At 36.0% G+C, this 24112-nt stretch overlaps 1 protein-coding gene across 2 annotated transcripts; it reads right to left on the bottom strand.

Moving 5' to 3' along the window:
* Positions 1 to 832: 832 nt before the first annotated feature.
* Positions 833 to 21550, bottom strand: LOC128238120 (ribosomal protein S6 kinase alpha-1-like). 2 transcript variants are annotated; one of them, XM_052953690.1, is made up of 22 exons: positions 21379 to 21550; positions 20046 to 20078; positions 19589 to 19711; positions 18607 to 18688; positions 18167 to 18247; positions 16775 to 16854; positions 15121 to 15147; positions 12731 to 12837; positions 12178 to 12358; positions 11846 to 11916; positions 11332 to 11420; positions 10486 to 10653; positions 9966 to 10096; positions 9729 to 9779; positions 8853 to 8927; positions 8272 to 8361; positions 7480 to 7638; positions 6773 to 6934; positions 6381 to 6457; positions 6031 to 6148; positions 5521 to 5658; positions 833 to 5156 (listed from the first exon to the last, which is right to left on the bottom strand). In XM_052953690.1, exons 1-22 carry the CDS (start codon positions 21433 to 21435, stop codon positions 5028 to 5030), a joined length of 2229 nt encoding a protein of 742 aa, XP_052809650.1. In that variant the 5' UTR covers positions 21436 to 21550; the 3' UTR covers positions 833 to 5027. The 2 variants fall into 2 exon arrangements, with proteins under 2 accessions (XP_052809650.1, XP_052809651.1); XM_052953691.1 differs by lacking the exon at positions 15121 to 15147 and having other exon boundaries at positions 21379 to 21549.
* Between the last annotated feature and the right edge of the window lie 2562 nt (positions 21551 to 24112).

Below are 24112 nucleotides of genomic sequence, written 5' to 3'. Positions count from 1 at the left end.
CGGTTGGTCCACTTTCCCATTCACTTCCAAATTTCAATGAACGAAATAAAGTTCTGTCTGTTTGTATCTTGTAACCTCACATGAACGTATGTGTCTGAGAAATGAGGGGACAAGTAGCTCATCAACATGTTAGACAGAACACCAGACTGCCAGGTCTGCTTCCTTTCGAGACCACGCATCCTGTGAGCATGGTCTTCTATGCGTCTCCGCGTGCTCCCTTTAGTCGTTACCGCCCCGGTGTCCACAGGCTGCTCCTTGTCGTTAGATGACGAATGGTCGGATGTACCCATTTTGAGTGGCAACACGGGAGATAACGATGGCATAACAGGAGATAACGACTGATTCAGATGATCGGAGATATATGTTAGCCTGTCCAAAATATGGTCAATCTTAGCACCTAAATTTCTATATTCCTCATTCCTTTCTGACTGAACTTGTTGCAGTTTAGCTTCAAGCTCGTGAATCCTATCCCCTTGCCGATGGTAGTTAAACGAATCTACACAGTCCACCAGGACACACGCAACCAAAGCGGACATAAGCGACCACATACCCTTCAGAGAGTCCTTTACCAAGATGGAAGTCCGACGGTTTCCTTAAGATCGTAGTCCCAATGCAGGCTACCATTAGTAACAACCAGGCTGGTATATTGTGCACGGTAATAAATTTCACAAACTGGACATGACTGGACCTTAAAATTGATGTTTTGACTTGGTTTGACAGCCGCCTACTGTCGTTTATGGGATTACGAGTTCTTTCTTCTCGTTGTTTTGTATTGGCGTTTCTAGTCAGTAGTTGTTTTTACAACCAAGCAAAAGATTTAACAAAACAGCAGTATAGAAAACTGTATATATAATTTATTCATTTAATAATAGGAAATAAACAGCACTTTTTATGTGAGCACAATTTGCAACTACAAATAGATACAGTTTCTAACAAATTAATACAACAAGAGGGAAAGTGTGCAGGCGTTCTCAAAACCAGGAGAACATGGAGTGCTCAGTACATTTCCTGAAGAAAAAGGCTACAGTAGACTAAATTTTGATCTTAGATACAAGATTTTAAGCAGTCTTTCATTTTAGTGACTTTACTGTAACATGCATGCACGTATCTGAACACACTTCAATACAGAGTTCATACAACAGAACTGAGCACCATGTCCTGCAGGTTTTCAGATGCCAAATGGAAAGTGAGCTATTGCAAAGGGAAATTTACTACCTACCTTTTTACATAAACCTTCTAGTGAATTTGACTTTCCCTGGACTCAAGTGATCTAAACATATATGCCAAATACAAGTAATGATATTTAATGGTCTGTTTCATACATGTACACATTGATCATATATCCTGGATTATGGGCGTTGGTAAAATAGAATATTAGCTAGTTATTTATGAACATAAACAAGTACAAGTACTTCTCAAATATTCTATGAAACAGGCAAATGTTATCATGTACTCTTACTGTCTCAGGTAACTGAGGTAACCATTGCAATGTTTGAATGAATCATTCACTTTTACAGGGACCATGTTCACTAACACCGTATTTTCTAACGTCTTGTGTCTGATGTTGAGACGCAATTAAGAACCGAGATTATTGTTTTAAACTGTCGTCAATATCTTTCCTATGGAGAAAAAGTGATCAGAAAATAATAACACTAGTTATGTTTAAGATATACAGCAATTTTTAGTCACCAACTGAGACTCAAGGCATGTGGTCCTTTAGTCACCAACTGAGACTCAAGTATGTGGTCCTTTAGTCACCAACTGAGACTCAAGGTATGTGGTCCTTTAGTCACCAACTGAGACTCAAGGTATGTGGTCCTTTAGTCACCAACTGAGACTCAATGTATGTGGTCCTAGAGATTTCAACTGAGACTCAAGGTATGTGGTCCTAGAGATTTTAACTGAGACTCAAGGTATGTGGTCCTAGAGATTTTAACTGAGACTCAAGGTATGTGGTCCTAGAGATTTTAACTGAGACTCAAGGTATGTGGTCCTAGAGACAAAGATGTTAATGAACATGGGCCCAGGTAAGTATTTAGTGTAAGTGGACTATTTGTGAGACAAATATAACAATCACAACAAAATATACAGACAATGTCAATCTCTCCACTCTAGTGAACTGTGTTATACATGTGGCTACATCTCCTCAATATTTATCCTATACTTGATAGCCTTATTTGACAACATTGAATAAATAGTATTCTTGTGGAATAAATGATTCTGACTTATAATTAATTTAATTAAGTCAATCTAGGCAAATATAAATATATAAGTTACAGATTAAAATCAGTAAAACTCGCATGTATGTCCCCTAGTTATCCTGAATACCAGGTATATACAATTCTTGTAAACAAAATATGCGATTGTTAAGTAGAGTATGTATAATCTTGTGTGGTAGATCAAGCATTTCAATATAAAGTAATTCAGCCCATGTAGTGAGCGTCTGAGGTCCAACATGATCAACATATAAAATCATTAGGTTACTGACTTCATCCTTCATTTATCTGGCTGGGCACATTTCCCTTTCAAGCTAATATCAATCTTATCTACCTATTTTTTGATAAATAGAAAAGTTTAAATTTGAACAAAATAATAATTTGCACCAGAAATCATTGGTCCAAAGATAGAATATACAATATAACTCCCCCTTTCTTAAATCAACAATAATATTGTTCTGTTTCCTGCTCCCGGGGGGTGGGGAAGAGAAGGAAAGTTGCCCAGCCACTTCACGCACGAGATACACATGCAGTTACAAGTGATACCTGTGCAGGTCAACAATGAATACACACTTAAAGCTCTGCACCGTAATTATGGACTGAATTTAAAGTGAGATTCTTGCGTGTAATAGTATACTGCTAACTTCTTATCATTAAATATATAATCATAAAATGTGCACAAATATCTTCATTTGCAATTAGTTATCTTTATACGGAATAACATTTAACACAATACATTTACGGACATAGGCTTAATTAAAGTAAGAATTGCAGAATTAATCATGCAAGAAGGAAATGCACTTTTTAAATGCAGATTAATTTCTTTGCAATGTGAAGAATACATTCATATTGATTGAAAAGAAAAATATCTATTTGCAATAATATACATACATATGTTTAATTCTTGTAAAGCTTGATGTAAAGCTGTTTACTAGTATATAAGTTAACATGTATACGCCGGATGTTCATGTATAACATTCAAACAAAACAGACTCTCCAACAACAACAACCATGAAGTATCCAGAATTGTCACAATATTTAAACTTTGAAAACATGCCAAAAATCTGTTCACATAGTGATTACTTTTGTTTCCACAGTGTGCCTTCACCGGCATTCTGATATGGAAACCTACTTCAACAGCTGCTTTACAGGTTTGATCATAACAGATTATTGAAATAATGCTACCAACGTTGTATGTCATTTTAGACCTGTTTTATTGCAATGTCATGTATTGTGCAATGATGAAAATTTGGTAATAGCATGTACATAAAAATCTGACAGTCGGGTAAACAACTTCTTTCTTTCCCCTAACATTAATTTCAATTCTGTTTTATTTACCGAAAAGCATGCCTAGATTTTTCTATATAGTTTAATGCCCCAAACCCCAGAATAATATACATGTATTGGTCAACTAGGAGAACCGTTTGAAACAATTGTAAAATATTTGTCTAACATACGGTAGGTATGTGGAGTCCTATTAAATATATAACACACAAAAACGTATCAATACATGATCTATGATGCGCTTACAAGTCACAAGGGCGAAAGGTCGATAACGTCCTCCTCACATTAAGGTCAACGAGACAAAATGATTAAATGTTCAATGATTTTGATATGTGTGAACTACATAAAATATAGCATATGTTGGAAGCAAAATAATGGTACATACACAATCTTGAATATACATTGCTTGACAGACTGTTTTTGATTCAGCTGAATATCAAAATGTCATAACAACAGACACATACATGTTCACTGTAATTATAAACTGTTATATCTAACTATAAATTGTTATATCTAGTTCTTTATGAAGAAATCAATCTCACACGTAGCTTAAGATTTACCAAAACCTTTATATGAACAATTTATAATATGTTATCTAAATGCATAAAATCTTGGAATGAAAGCTTAACACTTGAAGCGCAATTATATTTTATCTAAAAAAAAATGAAAACAATTTAACTATAACTGCCCTAAAAGTACATGTCTCAGTGTATTCTGAGAGCTTAGTGCAAGAAGGCGCTAATTTTACTCATTTTTATAAGCAATTACATCCATCTTGCCCCAAGCCCTCATATTTTGAAAGTGATAGTTTCCCATTTTACAAATCTTTTGACTAACCATTCAATGGCAACAACTGTCATGATTTACAACCAACAGTGTATGTACCATACAAACAGTACAAAACGATCAATCTCACAGTGTAAGATCAGTCACTCAATTAAGTACAAAAAAGATATTTACGTATTATGCCAAAAACAAAGATAGCAAGATACAAGAAGATATATAATTATATAAGAAAAAATAAGCACTAACTGACATTTATGTTTAACAAAATAACAAATGTAACAAAAGAATGTACACTGAATGTGTTCAGTGTATCTAGTCTACAAAATTAGTAGTTTTATATTACATTTCAACAATCAAAACATTTATTTCATTAATCACTAGCAACATGGTGCTAGATAATAGTACAAGTAACAAACAATGTATTTCAATTAAATCAAAGTATATCTGATAATGAAATAGATCCTGTATTATTTGCAACCACTGAACATGTAACCTTACAAAAAAGCCTGATATCTTAACCAACATTACTGCTAACGCCAATTTTGTACATCCACTGAAATACAAAACTATACAACATACTGACGTGTGGGTCATCTAACTGTCACATGACCGCAAAGCAACATGATCAACCATTGTTGTACAGGTGACTATCTATAGGTCCAACTTTTAACTATATATGCATGGGTAGATCAAAGATGCTGCAACTGCTGTTCAGGTGAGAGATGGGATGCCCTGGGCATATCATACAGCTGTTGAACTCTTGGGGCGGGCTTTCCCACGCCGCTGGGCTAGGAATGACGCTCCTACTGGCTCAAGGGCGGCGACTTTGGGCTGGGAATTTAATGCTTTGAATGTAGCTGCCATTGCTCCCTGAAAAACACCACATTCCACTAATTTAAGACGCTTTACATAATTATAACAATGTATTATGTAATGGAATTTTATATTTTTCCTTGTCATCAATATCCAACAGGCAAGATTAAAGAAATATTAAGATGTAGGACAGTCACTGCTTTGGTGTAATAAACCAATGCACCTGTGATGGATCCATCACCAATCAAAATATTGCTAATTATTGCGATCATTTGTTGGAGGCTCACCAGTTCATCCATTGGATAATGCAACCATGTGCTCATATTTATTTTACAAAATATAATCCTATTATGGATCAACTGAAAGTTAAATTGACAACTAGCGACTGGTCAATTCAAGCCATTATCCCACCCAACGTTACCTTGACAGCGTTTGCATCCTGCAGAGTGAGCCTCATGTGAGGCAACTGGTCTCGCTTGGCAATCCAGGGGTGCTTTAGGACCTCCCCCGCTCTCAGGCGCTTGTGGGGGTCAATGTGCAACATCTTGTTCACCAGATCCTGCCAACAAAATTTGTTATTATTTAACTGTATTCATGAGATACTACACATGTATTTTGATGTGACGTCATTAGCGCTAATTATCTGCATGCTTTCTGCAACACTTTGTGTATTTAGTGCTATAAATCAGCAAGTGTTATATGATATATGATGGCACACAATATAGGTTGATGCCAATTTTTTTTATTTATAATGCATTATTATGTTTAACTCATTTGACTTTATCAATCAAAACAAAAAAGCATATGATTTGTTTAGATAAATAAATATTAACGATATTTTGGCCCTTTTTTAAGTGGGAAAAATTGTGGCCATGTAGCTATTAATATTTATTTATATTAAACATCTAAAATCATGAGTTATCTGCCTAACCTTTGCAGCAGGAGAGACTGAGTCCCAATTTCCGCCACTAAGGGTGAACTTGCCCTCCCCGATTCGACCCAGAATGTCATTAGGCGTGTCATTTGGTCCATTCGCAAATGGTGTGTGCCTGCCAAAGTTAAAGTGTATAAATAGTCAAAGAACGAATGAAATTTCAGGAAGGAGGATGTTATATAAAAGAAGCACTATAATTTTTCATTTTTGTATTTTTCAACCCAACAGTACAAATAATAGAATTAAAATAACCGTCATAAAAGATTATTGAAGTACCAAATATATAAACAAGGAATCAAGCACCTCCAATGTGAAGGGAGTACAATGTATAATGTAACTCGACTTACCCTGCCAGCATGGTGTAGAGCAGCACCCCCAGGCTCCAGATATCACAGGCAGCGTCATATCCCTGCCGCTTCAACACCTGAAACAACATCGGAGATCAATATTACGTGTGTGAATGTCAGAAATGAATCTATACCAAGGCAGTACTAACAAGCTTATGATGAAATTTAAACTCTATCACCAGCTTTGTTAACCATAAAAAATATTAAGTACATGGAAATTCATCTGGCATAACAAATACAAATGGTTACGTATTCAATTCTTTTTTTACTGCAGTTAGCCAATTTAAGTAAGTGTTAAAATGATTAAATCAACACAGTGAAAGTCTTTCATTGCCAAAACCTGACATATTCCCTTTTTACATTGCTAACATCAAGTATTGAGTGAAGCCCACCTCTGGTGCTACAAAGTTTGCAGTGTAGCATGGAGTCATGAGCAGGCCGTTATCTGCCCGCAGCTGTTTGGCAAATCCAAAGTCACAAATACGCAGACTCTCAGGGTTACCACTCGTGTCTGCGTAGAGAATGTTCGATGGCTTGAGATCCCTGTGCACAACCTGGGAATAAACAATATAACAAAACTTTGAGTAACATCTTATGGTACAAATGGGCATTTCTAGGTGATCAACGGAAATAAGATATTTACTCTTTCTGTGTTTATTATTGCCAAAAGAACTCCCATCATCTTCCTTCTACATAAGCCTTCTTAGTTCAAAAACCCCTGCAATTATTCTTATGAAGGGATTAAGTTCTAAAAATATTTATATTATATTATAAGTGTGACAGGTTTAAGTATCATTTTGTAATTTAGCCAATTTACTTATTTATAATACTCAAATTGTTTAACTTTAAAATAATTTCCTTAACAAGTCTCAAAAGGAGAAGATTGCAGGATTTATACCAAAAAAACAACAAAACTTGATCCTGTTATAAGGGACTTAAGATCGTGTCAGAAATCTGTGGATTTGGAGGCTGAATAGACTGCCCTACTCAACTTAACATTCACCTATTATTATCATGGACAAACAAAAAAATATCAAGTTTTACTTGAGTACATATAAAAAATTAGAATACTCTGTCTAGTTCCTTTAACACAACCTACCCCATTCTGATGAAGGTACTCGACGGTTTTTGTGACAACCTGTAGGACCGAGCTTGCCTCACGCTCGGAGAAGAAACGCTGCAGTAAAATCTTGTCCAAGAGTTCCTTCCCCTGTAGCCACTCTGTCACCATGTACACCTTGCTACCATTGTCAAACACCTGCAAGATGGGCACAAGTATAAATTACAGGTAAAAGGTAAACTACCATATTTCCTTGTCTATAAGGCGATCCACTTATAAGACCACACCCTAAGTGTTTTTTAATAGACTCGTTTATCCAGCACTTTGATTTCTTGATGTCCCATACTTCCTGTATCAATAGACAATAAAATGGTCAGTCGAATACTGTATGATGCCATTTGCCTCTCGGGTGGTTAACCAACTACCGTATATACCACATTTGCATCTAGGCTTGTGAGGAAATACCATTGAAAAACTAATCAATAATCGTCCCCTACTTTCAGATTAAAATCGGGACCCAATTTTCACATATTATAGGCGGGGAAATACAGTACTTGTAAATGGGTAGTACCATGGACTGTGTGCTTTTCTACCATAAAATACGATATGATACAGCCTAACAGGGAGTTTTAAAGAATATATAAGATGTTTTAAGAAAAGGTTGGTGTTGATTTGTTGATTTCAATGCTCATATGGTAGACCTAATGTCACATTTAAATATTCAAATATCTCATTCACACTAAATTATTCATACCAGTATTTCCATTTTGACAGAACACCAATATGAAAGCTCACTGGTAGCCTGGCATCAATGTGGCCCTTTCTACTTACATCTCTGAGAGTGATTATATTGGGGTGGTGGCCGAACCTCAGTAAGATCTCAACCTCCTCAGATGGGTCCACCTTTTCCTTATCCATTATCTGTACAGAGATATCAGAACACTTATAAAACAGGAATGAACATATTGATGTTACAACTGAGTACATGTACCTTACAACAAAATATGAAGTAAATGAGCTTTGCGTTACGTAAGATATAGTTTAGTATTTAAGATTTATTGTCTGCAGATAATGAATCACATGAACAAAATGGTTGTAGCTAGGCTGTTTGTCACAAGACCTTCCATTGGATGGATTGAAAATCCAACATGAAACAGCTCCTTTTATTGGTTGATTAATAGATGTCAGTTTTCTATACTTGAACAAACGCAACATTTACAATTCAATCCCTTTACATATTGTAAAACTACAAATCAAAGATCGGCCCTGTCATTAACAATTGATGTTCTTGAATAGCTTTCAGTTTTAAATTATATAAATCTACCGAACTATAATTGTTTAACATTTAATAAACCTGCATTTATCTTACTTTTTTTTTATGAAAAAGCTGTGTTAATATGGAGAAAACTTACCTTCACTGCAAAGCTGTTCCCAGAGACCCGATGTACACATCTCTTACACACAGAATACGAACCAATGCCAATATCCTGAAGCAAATGTTCAAAAAAATTATATTTTCTTTTGTATTATTATCTTAAATGATCATCATGAAAAAAAGGCATTATAAATTTTCAATTGAGGGCATTGGAAAGCGACATTTTATGTTCAGCAACATAAATATCTCTTGTAGTATTGTATTTTCTATTATAATATTATCTTAATATGAAATATGCTATATGAAATGTATTAAGACTTGTTTCTGAAATCTCACTCACTTAACAAGGCTTATTGTTATTACTAACAGCAAATTTGCCTCATAAATTCCATACCATGTAACCTTTTTTTCTGAATGTTTGCTTTATGTAAAACTTTTTTATTTTTAAGATATATATACCAGTAAATCATAGCAAAGATGATGTCACAAGCAGATAGAGAGCTCCAAAAAGCAAAGATTAAAAAGTTTAAAGCCTCGCTCCCAGTTTTGATCATTTATTTGTTTATATTTATGAAAAAAGAAATAAATTAGTGCTTGCATTAGGTCTCCTGAACACTTCATATTAACCTGCTGATAGCGAAACATGTTGACCAACATACAAATAACTTTGTCTCAAAATGTGTTCAAACAATATAAACATTTCAATGTAACAACTTTCGCTCCAATGTTGGTAAATTCTATCACAATCTAGAATTGTGTTTATATGTCTTATAATACACAATTGATTTCATGTTATTACTTATCACATACATGCTATGCATTTTCTTTAAAGAAATACTTTGAATTTGATTAACTGCAGCTAATGGGCCTTTATGTTTAATATTAGAATTAGTACAAAAGTGTTGATACCTACCTCCTTTAATTCATACTCGTCAATAAATTGAGAAGTCTTAACCCCAGGAAGCTGCAAGAAGAAACACAAAACATTGTTATGCTCAGCATAAGTTAAACCCAATACACAATACAACATGGTTACTATACAGCATGAATACATTTTATCATAAATGAACACAAGCTTTTAACTTGAAACATGCTTTCCTGGAAATGCAACAATAATTTTTTTTAACCAGTTTGGAACATTATGATTCACCTTAGCGAGGCTGACTTGGGTTTCTAGTGGGTTGGAAGTCTGCATGACATCATCTAGGAGGGCCGGGGCGACAAAGCTGAACCCACGGAATAGCTCATGGGCTGTGGCACTGGGGGGAATACCTGGAGAATCTGGGCACAGAGGAGAACAGGGTAAGGTTAGGGTAAGCTTGATTTAATGTCACAATGGTTAACAATTAAAATACACTCTGAAGAACTATTATAGAAAAGCAATAGGTGAAGTCAAGGTTGTTGTTATGTTGCTGAACTTATATGTAATGAGTAATTAACAAAATGAATTACAGAGGAAAACACCTTTTATCAATATGACCAACAATGCTATCTATGATCCCTTCAAAAAAACAAACTTAATCATTTGAACTAATCACGAAGTACAGTGCAAGTTTGCATACATGAACATGTATTTATTTGACAACTGTGTATTCCATTCCAAAGATAAAATAAAATCAGTTTGAATATTAATTGCTTAATTTCTATTCAATGAGAGCAAGAAGTTCTACCTTTAGGTGTTTTTGATGTAAACTCTGGATCAAAGTAGAAAGCGTCATCAGTCTGCACAACGGCAGGTTTGAACGGTGGGTTCACCTCCCGTAATATCAACCTCTCCCAGTCTATTGTGGAGAAGAACGCGTGCCGCTTCAACTCTTCAATGCCGATACTACTGGAACCTGGCAATGAAAGGACTCTCTGATCGTATGCAGTAACATATCAAACTAAATGGTTGTTTTTGTAATAAAAAAACTGATGTCTCCTAATAGGCGCACAAATGTCATATGCCCTTTGGCCTCTAGGTGTGACATCATCTCAATATGGTGATCATTTCTGGTGTGTTATTTTCAAAATTCTGGAAGCGGTTTAAGAGAAATGGAGCAGACACAAAATATAGTCATATGACCTTTGACCTGTATGTGTGACCATAACCTTGAACTTACCTGGTTGTTACATGAGCTCTGCACATCATCTTAATATTGTGAACATTGTGGGTAGTTATTTCAGAATCCTTCAAGCGGTTCAAGAGTAATGGGGCAGATGAGATTAGTGACAGACAGACAAATGTCATACAGACAACTTTAGCAAAAACAATATGTCTTCCCATTTCCCAATTCTCGGCCACATTTTCAGTAAAAAAAGAAACACCTAAGTGATTTAGTCTATTGATACAGGTCACCACCTCTCACCATAGAGGGCAAAGAAGAGCACTTGTTCATGGTATCTCAAAACAAAACAGGCATCAGTACTGGACCAACTCTAGCATCATTCTTATTAGCTTGTGGTTTATATGCAATCCAGCTAAATCAATTCAGATAAACTAAACTCAATGAAAAGCAAGTCCTCCACCTCCTTACCTAATCTGTTTTGTGGGTTTCTTTTGAAGAGCGCCCTCAACAAACTCTGTGCATCAGGTGAAAGGAATCCAGGCATTCCTAACTTGGCTCTGAAATAAAAAGTTAAATTCACACTTAAATAGTCTTTATGTAGTCTTAGCCTACAGATATCCATGTACATTACCACATACACTTTTGTGTATAACAGTTGTTTTAAAGACATTGTTTAGATATGAAAGATATATAATTTAGAGTATATTCTCTGAAGGACTTAAGGACCTGTCTGTCTTGTCAGTACTGTAGTTCACACACAGGCCTGGGAGAACGTGAGTTTTGTTTGTGGTCACCAAGCTGGACAATTGTGTATACCACGGACACTTGAGTTTCTCTCATTATACAAGACCACACTCTTGAGAAACATTGTGACAACAAGAGTGACTAATACAATATTGTAAATAAGTTTAAACTAAGTGAACCGAGTATTATATATGAGTCAGAAAAGTACAGTGATGTTATGTGTTACAATGTTTCTTACTTGAGAATCTGTGTCATGGTTTCTTTTCTGTTTAGGCCTTGGAATGGTAAAGCTCCTGTCAACATCTCAAACTGTAAAGTTAACATTTAGAGCAATCAATCAAAGAAGTAAACACATTGAAAATCAACCATTATATTGCATATTACGTATTCATAGACACTATGCAAATTGACTTATGTTTTAATAATTAGTACTTCAACAGAAATAAGTGTTCTCTAGAGGTTATATCCAATCAAATTTTATGCTGACTTTCAAGCATGACAGTAATTTGTACTGATCCTTTTTGTCCAAAATGCCCAATTTACATGCACCATGCCCTCCCCCATCCTCACCATAAGCACCCCATATGACCACCAGTCAGCTGCTGTGCCATGGCCCTTTCTGTTCACAACCTCTGGGGCCATGTATTCCACAGTCCCACAGAACGAATATGTCTTCTTGTCCTCAAACAGGGACTCCTTGCTCAGACCAAAGTCTGTCAACTTAATGTGACCATCGGAATCCAACAGGATGCTGAAACAGAGCAAATCATAGCTTAACAGGTATTCTGCAGGCGATAAAAGAAAATAGTCCAGTCAAACCAAATTGTGACTTGAACTCATTTGTTATTAATCTTACTGACATAAATGAATTTATCTCTTTATTGTAAATATATATGTTATTCTATGATTTGATCACAGGTCATGTTATTTCCTTGAATAAACTTTCTGCTTCATGTAGTTCTGGAAAAATACAACAATGGAAACTACAGTACCCCTATAAGCATTATAAGAATAAGTGTGAGATTGTTTATATTTTGAACATTTAGAACATGTTGTATTTTATTAATAGTATAATGTACTTGTTTTTTGGAATTTAAATCAGTGTATTTGTGTGTGTGCATACTTCTCTGGTTTGAGGTCGCGGTAGACGATGCCAACCTTATGCAGGTGGTCGAGGGCCAGGGCTAGCTCGGCCAAGTAGAACTTAACATCCTCTTCCGTGAACATAACCTGCAAACACACATAAAATGGGCATAACACATCACCTGTGTCTCACCCACCTGTCGGCAGGGGAATGTATCATCACTGGAACCCACATTACACGTATTAAAATTATGATCAGTATACATCATGAAGTACAACCAGATTTCATACTGCCATACTGTGTGTTCCAACAATGGTTGATATCACAGTGGTCTCAGAATCAAATTTTGTGCTCACCAATTCATGTTTTACTTTGGAACTGGTAGATTCTAAAATCTTGTATGTAACACATAGCTGGACAAATTTATATTCAAGATTTGATGTGCCCATTTGAAGAAAGAACTGTCATACTAACCAAGTAACAAACTTATGACTGTAGTGTTTAACACTGTTTTTATGTTAGAGTTTGTCACTAAGATGACACCATTACTTTCTTATTTTCAAATAAACAACTTTTACTGTGCCCTTTGCTGTGCTTATTTTTCATGAATAATTTGAACCCCTACATAGATAGTATTTTTCATTAAAACATCAAGCACTGAAGCCGCAATATCAATCTCATGAAATGTGTTTTATCAGAACGTACAAACAAAGATAATATGAGTACATATCCAACAAATATCAAAATGGGTAGCAATGAGAACTTGGTGATTGGGCAAAACTCACAAACACTAAGACTGCGCTTACAAACTTGACTGCAAGCTGTGGGATTATGGTTCTAAGGCTATGAACAGGTGCACAGGTTGACTGCTAGCTAACATCGGTTAATAACACCTTAGATAAAGGTTACATGTAGTTACATATAAAAGAGTAATTGATACTGCATTTTGATGAGGTTATATTACACTCAAGTAGGTTTTTGTAGATTGTGATTTCAAGAGACACTAGCTATTTGTGATGTGCATGACAGATTTTCCAAAAAGTGCAAATGTGTATAATAACAAATTCACAGACAATATATGTACCTCTTTCTAAATTGCTAAACTAAACTAAACATCATTAACGGACTAAATATAAAACAAACAAAAGGATAAGATAAACAAAGTTTCACACAAGACTTAATGGCGACAATACATATGCACTGACAATGGCATAATCAAAACAGGAGAACCCGTCAGATGGAATTTTGTAAAAAGAGGCATACATAAAAATTTACCAGTATTATTGCTAGAGTTATTATTAGCCTAACTATATAGTTAGTTTTGAAAACCTGTGTACCAAGCTCCATTACAATATCTTGCAACAATTTTTGGCGGAGGTAGCCAATATTTCAGAATTCCTGTCTGCTGCCGCCAATAACTACACAACACCAGCAAGGCAATACATCAACATTTTTCATTAAGAAAACAGACCGACTAAAAACACAAAGCAACACAAACAAGGAGTAGCAACATGAAATGTTTAAGTATACAAATGTGATGCCAAATGCTAAAGCAACAATGCGAAATACATACAACTGTAATTTGGACATTTCAAATTTTTACTACAAATTGTTTTATGATATTCCCCCCAAAATCTACATGTGTATACTTTAACTGACTAAACATAAGCTCACTTGGTGATGAATACGTAAATTAAGACAACCAAACAAAATTAATTAGAAGTCCGCGAATGGGATTCATCTCAAGTCATTTTTCTAATAAGTTCATCATGACCTTGACCTATTGACCCCCAAAATCAATAGCATTTATCTACTGACAATGACCAATGAGCATACCAAGTCTGAAGACTGCACCATATCGTTCAAAAGTAAATTGGAAATCAAGGTTATCTCTACGTGTCCACCAACAGAACCAAGCTTTGCAAAAAACTCTATGTGCTAAGCAACTGATCCTATTGAAACTTATAAACCAGGTAAAAGTCTGTCTTCTGAGTCTTAAAGTTAATAAACTTCCAACGGTTTCTGATACGTTGGATTTAAACAATACACTACCTTGATAAAAACAAGGTCAACCCAAGCAAATGTCACTGCCTTGATATTCTCACAGTCAAAAATTTTTTAAGTCAGAGGTGTACAACTTGCTACACATGTCCAAATAGTTTTAAAAAATATGTGCACCAAGTTTCATTTTCAAATCTTTCACAGATTTTAAGTTCAGGCTAACTTTTGTTTTATTTGTAGCAGATGAGGACACCAAAATTATGCACACAAATCGTGTTAAGCATTCCGACAATGTAGCTTTCGAATCATCATGAAATAACTACGGTTACAGTAATGAAACACAAATTTGGCATGACAATAACATAATACAGAGCAAAATAATACAGAATCATTTCCATGCGTCATGGTTGCCATAACAACTTTGTTACCTGAGGTACATATCCATCTATCTGAAGCTGGGTCAGAAAGGAGGGACCAAAATGATTCCATATTCAGAAAGTAAATTGATAAATATATACTAATGGATTATGACACAAACTTTCATTTTATTAACTTGTCTTTCCGTTCACAAACTTGCAGCATATTGTTCCACAGTTGAAACATGTTAACTGTCAAATGTTTGTAAGAATTGTTTTAGCCAATTGGGAAAACTTAACTACAAGCATTAAAAGTGCAGATAAGTTTGTGCATAACTTTACATGTATACGATCACATTTTAAATTATGCATTGGTCTAAATATAACCACTATCACCAAATTCTCATTAACTAATAAAGTACTCAAAATACATGTAAATATTAAACACATGTCTAAACCATGCTTTGAATTACATGAACAGTCTCTTTATCGAACAACTATAAACAATACAGCAGAAATACTACGGTATCTGCACAAAAAACTTTAAATATGATATGTTATACAATGAAATAACTACCATATTGCTATCATTATTCTTTTGTCTCATCTCTAGACACAGCCTCATGTTTACTTTATATAAAGAACGAAGCAACTTAAGTGCAATGATAGCCTAGCCTTCTAGGATCCAACAAGATCCATTATTGTACAATACATGAATACAAACCAGGGGTGTAGAAATTAATTTAAGTAGCAGGGAATATACCAAAAGTAGGCGGAAAGGGGTGTCCTCCCCCAGTTAAAGTCAAGGGGGCAACGCCCCTTGTGCGATGAATTTAAGCCTTTTTTAACCAAAATTTCTAGTCTTCTGGTGCATGTTTATTTTGTAACAGGGAAACTTAACATAAATGTACTTGAATACGATACTGAATCTGAGATATACATTTAACTTCATTTTCTGTCGTTCTAGATATTTCACCTGCAGCTATCTTATTCCGTTTTAATAACCAAAAGAAATATCTGGACACTTTGTGACGTTTAAAGCATACAAAATTTCACCAAAGGTACATGTAAAATTCATCAAAATAATTGATTATTTTTAGCAGTGACATCACTGCATTTTGTTTACACCCGGGTAACACGCATATACAAAAAGGAATGTTGCGTAAATGGTAATAGGACTAACAGAAGGCCAGACACACTGATGTTGCAAACTTACTACGTTTTTTGGTGTCTAGAAAAAAATATTCTTTTTTTCACCCTCCATTGCTTCGCAAATCATTAACTTCAAAACATTCCCAGAGGAGGTGCGACTATTAAAATGAGGTCATGTATCGAGCTAATGTTATTGTATTCGGAACGCTGGGAAACCCAAACCTAGCACTTGAAAACATCCCAGAGGGGGATACGACTAATGACGTCACGTATCGAGCTAATGCTGTATTGAAGTCCGAACGCGTGAAAACCAAAATAAACAATACAAACAACAGGGGTTTTAAACGGATGTTAACATAAAAACATGACAAAAAATAACAGATTTTATTTTTGTTGATGTGGGGAAAATAGCCGGGTGAAGATGCAAAAGTAACCGGGTTATTTTACCAGCTTCCGGCACATTTCTACACCCCTATGTACTACACATATTATCGAATGATGCTTGAAAGATATCCAGTTAAGTACTTGTTGTGATAAGAGCAAAAGCACAACACTATTCGATGATAATGTTTACCTCTTTAGAGAGCCTGGTGAAGAGATCCCCACCTCGTAGAAACTCCAGGATCAGGTACAGCTTGCCTTCTGTTTGAAATGCTGCAAAATACATTGTACATGATCACAGGATGGCTTCCAGAGCTGTATTATACACCAAACAGGACAAAAAGTTCTTCACACTTATGTTCAATTGACATAACCAGTGCATTTAATGCATTTCTTGATGCATAATTATATAATTGACAAAACTGAGTAATGCCTGCCGGTAGCTTGTTAAAAAACCCACTGTCCAATCAAATTTGATATCAATTCCTGTTTACTGCAAAAAGAAGCAGGAGTCAACACACATCATTTGTTCACAGTTAGTTAAAATTTTATTTCATTTTCAATAATTGTGAAAATAATAAATAGACTAAGGTTGTGTTATGGGGGGAAGCAGAGTGCCCGGGAAAACCCAACTTGTTTTTGTGACCACCAACAAAAGTCACATAGACCCAGGCCGAAATTCAAACCTCGAACTACTTGATGAGGAGTAAGTTAGCAAACCACTGTGCTTACTAGACATCCCAGAATGCATTAGTTAATCAAGGGGCATAACTCAGCAAGAATTCTAGTTTCAGTGATGGGACTTGCTACATGTGTGTTCTGTCATTGTGGGTATGTTTATGCTACATGTGTGTTATGTCATTGTGGGTATGTTTATGCTACATGTGTGTTATGTCATTGTGAGTATGTTTATGCTACATGTCACTGTGTGTTCTGTCATTGTGTGTATGTTTATGCTACATGTGTGTTCCGTCATTGTGGGTATGTTTATGCTACATGTCACTGTGTGTTCTGTCATTGTGGGTATGTTTATGCTACATGTGTGTTCCGTCATTGTGGGTATGTTTATGCTACATGTCACTGTGTGTTCTGTCATTGTGGGTATGTTTATGCTACATGTGTGTTCCGTCATTGTGGGTATGTTTATGCTACATGTCACTGTGTGTTCTGTCATTGTGGGTATGTTTATGCTACATGTGTGTTATGTCATTGTGGGTATGTTTATGCTACATGTGTGTTCCGTCATTGTGGGTATGTTTATGCTACATGTCACTGTGTGTTCTGTCATTGTTGGTATGTTAATGCTACATGTGTGTTCCGTCATTGTGGGTATGTTTATGCTACATGTCACTGTGTGTTCTGTCATTGTTGGTATGTTTATGCTACATGTGTGTTCCATCATTGTGGGCATTTTTATAGATGTTTATGTTAAAATCTTGAATTGTTTCCAAGTAATGCTATCATTTATGTTTTTTCACAGTTAAAATAAATCCATACATGACACTGCAGTTGCTCACAACAATACCAAGACTTCTGTCTTTTAAAAGCTAGAATGCTGAAAATAGATAAGCCTAAGGTAGCGTACCATAATGAAGTCGAACAATGTATGGGTGATTAACATCTGCCAAAATATCTCTCTCCATCTTTGTTCTCTGCCTGTCCCGCACTGAATGTATAAAATATAAACATTTCCCGCACTGAATGTATAAAATATTAACATGTCCCGCACTGAATGTATAAAATATTAACATCTTACAATTATGACATGAATGTTTTATATTTCACTTTAATTTATGGTATAGAAATACTTACAACTGAAGACAAAACAAAAAATGAACTATACAGTAGAATTGTAATTTTAAACATTAAAAACACCTTTGGCCAAACACTTATTTCTATGTCGTAATTAATCAATGCAAAAGTCATAGAACAGCAGAAATTTAAACTTTTTTAAAAGAAAAACATATTCTAATCTTTAGCAAAATTCATGACTAACCTCTAAGTGCTTTGAATAGAATACTGTACCTTTGAGTGTGGCTTTCTTGAGCACCTTCATAGCAAACAGCGTGCCAGCGTCCTTCCCAGTGATCTTGCGGACCAGGAAAACCTGCACACAGAATATACAGGTAGAGAAACAGTGTGTGACATTAACGGTAGCCGATCGCCTGTGGCGAGGAAAAAATTACCCATGCTACAAAAATTCCTTTCAGATAGCCCGACTGGCAATGAAATCACGGGGCTTTCAGTTAAAAGATCAAATTTCAGATTGTCAATACTTTTTTGCTATAGTGAGATATTGAAGTTTGGATCTTGTTCTTTTTTCTCCAAATAAACTTGGATTATTCACAGGCGGCATTTGCATTAACATGATCCACCCTATGGCCACACGCCCTTCAAAAAAAATGAAATCAGTAAAGATTATTTTTTTCAGGACCAAAATTCTTTTAAACATGATCATCCATCACAAAACACTAAATATCAACCAAAAATTCAAAGAAAAAAAAAACAAAAAAACCCCACTATTATTCTAATTACAAAAAAATGCCCAGGCCTCATTCGAACCACCACCAGCCTCCCCGCCCCCTGGCAACACTGGACTACACTACCACCATACTTGCATTCATATAAAACAAAATGAGAGATTGTACAGTTGTCATATCATTCCTTGTTTTTAACCATATAAGGTACTCAAAATGTGTTTTTATGTCAACTGTTGGGCTATGGAAATCTGGCTCGGGCTACAGAAATCTCAAAATCTGTAGCCCCATTAGCTACCAGGAACAAAAGGTTAATGTCGCACACTGGAGAAAGGAGATTCCTTCCAGTCTAGGACAACTTCAAGTTTACAACAGACAATATCTGTGTTGCAAATTATATCTTATTAATACATACTTATAGTGTTTTAAAATATTAAAATTGAAAGAAATAACTTCATAAAATGTTATTTTAACCAACACTGCTAAAGTATCTCAGCCATTTTAAGAGAACACTGGAATAAAATTTCTACCTTTCCGAATGATCCCTGTCCAAGGACCTTGAGGAGTTCAAAGTTTGAGGGGTCAACACGTTCCCCATCTTTCCCAATCGACTCATTGCCAATCTCGATCTCCTTGTCATTGTCAGCATCATACTGGGAAACGATACAAAGAAATGTATTGAATTATCCGATAAACCTGTTATGTACACAATATGTGTCAACATTATTGGTCTATCCAGTGTTAAGAATTTGTTCATAATCGCGTACATTTTTTTCTAATAACATCTTAAAATAACAGCACACATTATGAAGTAAAGCATTTGTTATTATAATCATTTGATGAACATCTCTTTAAATAAAACACTTCCTAAAAATATACATTAAAATGCAGCTTTACTTTCCAATCATTGATACTTTTGTGCCAACAAGCATAAATGTTTCAAAACAGAAAAAAAAATCTGCTTAAACTTTGAGAGAATCATCTTACCTGATCGTCGACAAGCATATCCTCCAGAGATCCCTGAAAATATCAATAATTCCACCAATAATCATTCAATGATAAAATAAAGACATCGTAATGCACCAGTCAATTGTAACCACGGTCCCCCCCACATCCGGAGAATAGCGGGGACTTTGACTTTCGGTCTAGCCAAGCCCAGGCAAAGTCCCCGCACTGCAGGGACGAACTGCTGGTGAAACCCCCACCAAATGCCCCCGCACCCATGGGACTCTAGGTAAGGCCCATTCCCCGCTATATTTGGCACGAAAACAAAACCACCACATTCACCCAGCACTGCGGGGCCACCTGGAAGGTAAAAACACTGCCCATTTCCCCGGCTATCCCCAATATACCCCCGGACCTAGGGGGGCCGTGGTAACAATCGACTGGTGCATAACCAGGAATGTTGATCTGTAATTGAGTTTGAAGTTCAGTTTGGCTATCAGATTTAATATTGGTTTTTTAACTGCAACTGCTTCCAGAATAGTAAGGTTTATATAAGTTTGTATAAAAGGCAATGTGAAGTCAATTTGCATTTGTTTTAGACCAATAAAAAGAATTGGTGCCATCCACCCCTAACACACACAATCAATTCTAGAATCACCCTTGGCTAAGTATAGGGCTCTTCTGCGACTCTCCTGAATAGTGAACTACCCATGCAACTTGTCCCAGTTTTCACAACAACATAAGAGCACTTACATCAAATATATGAAAACATTTAACAACTTTTATACCCAAAATGAACAAGCTACTCGGAATACACACGTTTTGAAAAGTATATTGGTCCACTACCTACCATTAAGATACTATTTGATATGCCTTATTTTTCAATATTTTTTTAGAAAATCTCTGTAATTCCTCGAAGTTCATGTTAGGGTGATTTGGGGTAAAGGCTAAAATACTTTTAAAATAGAGACAGATCAACTTGAAATTGCTCTCGAGTGGCGTACATCAGTGCTGATTTGATTTCCGACAACTGCTAAAAACTTCATTGCACCATATTTTCTTCATTGAATATTTTACAAATTAAACAGTCTTCTTCATCCGCTACATCTGGCAAAACGTAGGATATGTTGATGCTGACTCAGTGACTGCACCTTGTCATTAAATATGCAGCTTTGAATGTCAGTATTTCATGTACTACTGGATTATTAAAAAACCGTTCAATAGATACGACAATAACAAATAACTATGTATTTGTTAATGTGTTATTTATAAAGCAAGCCGTTAAGTCTAATTAGCACGAATATTTGCAGTGGGTTGGGCCAATTAGTGTTTAGTTACGTCAAAACTAAGAGTGGGCAACAGAGAAAAGCCGGACCTCATCATTGGAAACGTCCATGGGCTTCCATGGGTCCGCTAGTTGAGCAAGAGGCATGGTGGAATCAAACTGTGGTCTTCTCAGGAAATGTTATTTCTTAACTATCTCGTAAAACGGCGTTCTCACGCCCTTATCCCCCGACTGACAGGGGTTTATTCACAAAATGGCGAAGAACGAAAACGAGGCTACATAAACTTCCGGTGGACATAATTTTTTACAGCGGGAAATTTGAAAGCAATGCACGAGGATCTCAGGATCCGGTGTTCGCAATTTTATGTGTGTGCTGTTTTTAAAATTATTGTTTTTTAAATTATATTAATTAAAAACAAGCAAAAACTTATCAATTGTTTAAAAAAACACACTCTCAGATCTGTTCAATATGCTAGATAAATACATAATCGATTTAGACCTATATTTGTACTTCTGATGCTAGTTTTTATACGATTGTATAGTTGTAGGGATGTTGTTGACTAAACGGTAACTAATTATCAAAATATGCTTATAACAGTTACCAATGTGTTAAAGTAATAATTATTTCCTTTGAATGGGCGTATAGGATATCATTATCAGGGCCGGCTCCAGGATTTGACGTTCAAGAGTAGGCGTAAGTTACCTTGTGCCCCTCCATCAGAATCAAAATTAGTTTGTGGGGGGGGGGGGGGGAGGGGGTACTCCCCCAAGAAAAAATATACTCCGAAACGGTGAATTTTGGTTAGAATTTTGAAAAGATCTTTTATTTCCTCCATATGTGAAGAGTATAAGAGTACATTTGTGTGTGTGTGTGTGGGGGGGGGGGGGCTAGATCTGCTAGAAGGTCGGGTTTCGGGTGTGTGTGTGTGGGGGGGGGGGCTAGATCTGCTAGAAGGTCGGGTTTCGGGTGTGTGTGTGTGGGGGGGGGGCTAGATCTGCTAGAAGGTCGGGTTTCGGGTGTGTGTGTGTGGGGGGGGGGGCTAGATCTGCTAGAGATATACTGTAATGTACACGTCAGAAATGTAACTTACATTTGGTTATTCATACGCAGTGGATACAAAAGTCATTGGAATTTGCAAATTATACGTTTGTACTGGATTCACGTACGAACGTATTTGCAAATATCAATGACTTTTGTATACACGATTTTTGTCACTGATGGTGTCAACCACTTCCCCATTTAAATTTGGAATACCGCTTAATTTTGAATCGGAATCGGGAAAACCATTTATATGATTTAGTCAAATTATTGAATAAAACGTCCAAATACATACATGTATTGCTTGATTTTCGTATATTTCATTTAAACCTTGGTTCGGATCTGTTCTTAAAATAATCTGTTATAACACACACGTAGCATAAATGCGTAGCCCGGTAAGTGGGTTTACCAAAATAATGTGGACAAATAGTGACATATTTCCTGGTACTATATGTCTACATTGAACTATAATCCAATTCAAGCAAGAATTGATATGCAGTATAGAATAATACCTTTGACAAATGATTTCGTTAAGTTTCTGTTAAGGCATTAACAGGTGTGTGTGTGTGTGTGTGGGGGGGGGGGGTGACGCCATTTGAACCCCCCACCCCACCCCCGAAGAAAACGATATTTTTTAAATCAATTGTGCAAAATTGACGATTTACTAGTTTCATTGCTAGCGTATGTACATTTAGAATGCGACTCAAATTTGCTCTATGAGTGTAATCCGGCCTACGTAACCTTCGCAATTGGACTACCACCAAAATGGGCTTGAATCCGGCACACCAAAGGAGGGGGGTATGTCCGCCCAAAGGCTCATTTGGTTATATTTGGTTTTCTACTGGTAAATACTTCATAAATGATCTTGCCTGCAGTCACATGACCCGAGTCGTATATATCACTACCACGTATAACAAGGTCTGCCCGAGCCTTGTGTACCATTATGGCTTGACCCGCCGCGACGCCATCACGACTGAAATTGTTTTGAAATACCATATTATTACTGACATGAGATAGAAGTGACCACAATTCCCTATCAAATCCAGATATTAGCAGACTTACAGAAACAGGGTAAGATACAAGAGATCCAGGTACAATACCCTAGCTCTTTGCGAAGAGATGTCTTGGTTCTTTATAGCACCGATCGATCGTTCCTTCGTTTAACCAGTTCTGAGAACACCATTTCTCAGTACTGCCCTATAAATGCCTAGCGTAAGGCAAGGGAGCTACTGGAACCATGTTTTAGACGCGACCGGCCTGGGTTTGAAACCCGACCTTCCGTACCCGAAGCGAACTCCTATCACTAAGCTTTCGGGGCGGTCTTATGTCATAAATGTATTAAACCAGTGGGTTTTTTTTTCTAGGGCCCTTTTGGCTCATAGCCTCACCCCTCTTACTCCACTCTGCCAAGTAAACGGTGCTCTCCCACTACAAAAAACCCTTACCTTTCAATGTTGTTTTTGAATACTAGTATGTATATATTAAACGCAAAAGTAGATCACATTCATTTGATGAACTCGATCCAGGGTATAAGTGATTATATTTAGCACACTCGATTATTGTCGGTCACAACTACTTTGGATTTTGTAGTATTCTCTTTCATTTTACGGGTAATTATTTTGCATTTGAATAATTGTACTTAAATATCGTATGCATGTACTTGCTTTCTTTATTCGTTACATGAATATAGACATGAAACATAAACACTAACAATGTAATTAAAAGGGGTTTCCAGTCTTGTCAAATAAGAAATCAAGTCTTATAATATAATGCATTTTGAAAGTT

The sequence above is a fragment of the Mya arenaria genome, chromosome 6 (assembly GCF_026914265.1).
Source record: "Mya arenaria isolate MELC-2E11 chromosome 6, ASM2691426v1".
Taxonomy (NCBI): Eukaryota; Metazoa; Mollusca; class Bivalvia; order Myida; family Myidae; genus Mya; species Mya arenaria.
This window is presented reverse-complemented; position numbering and strand designations above follow the sequence as displayed.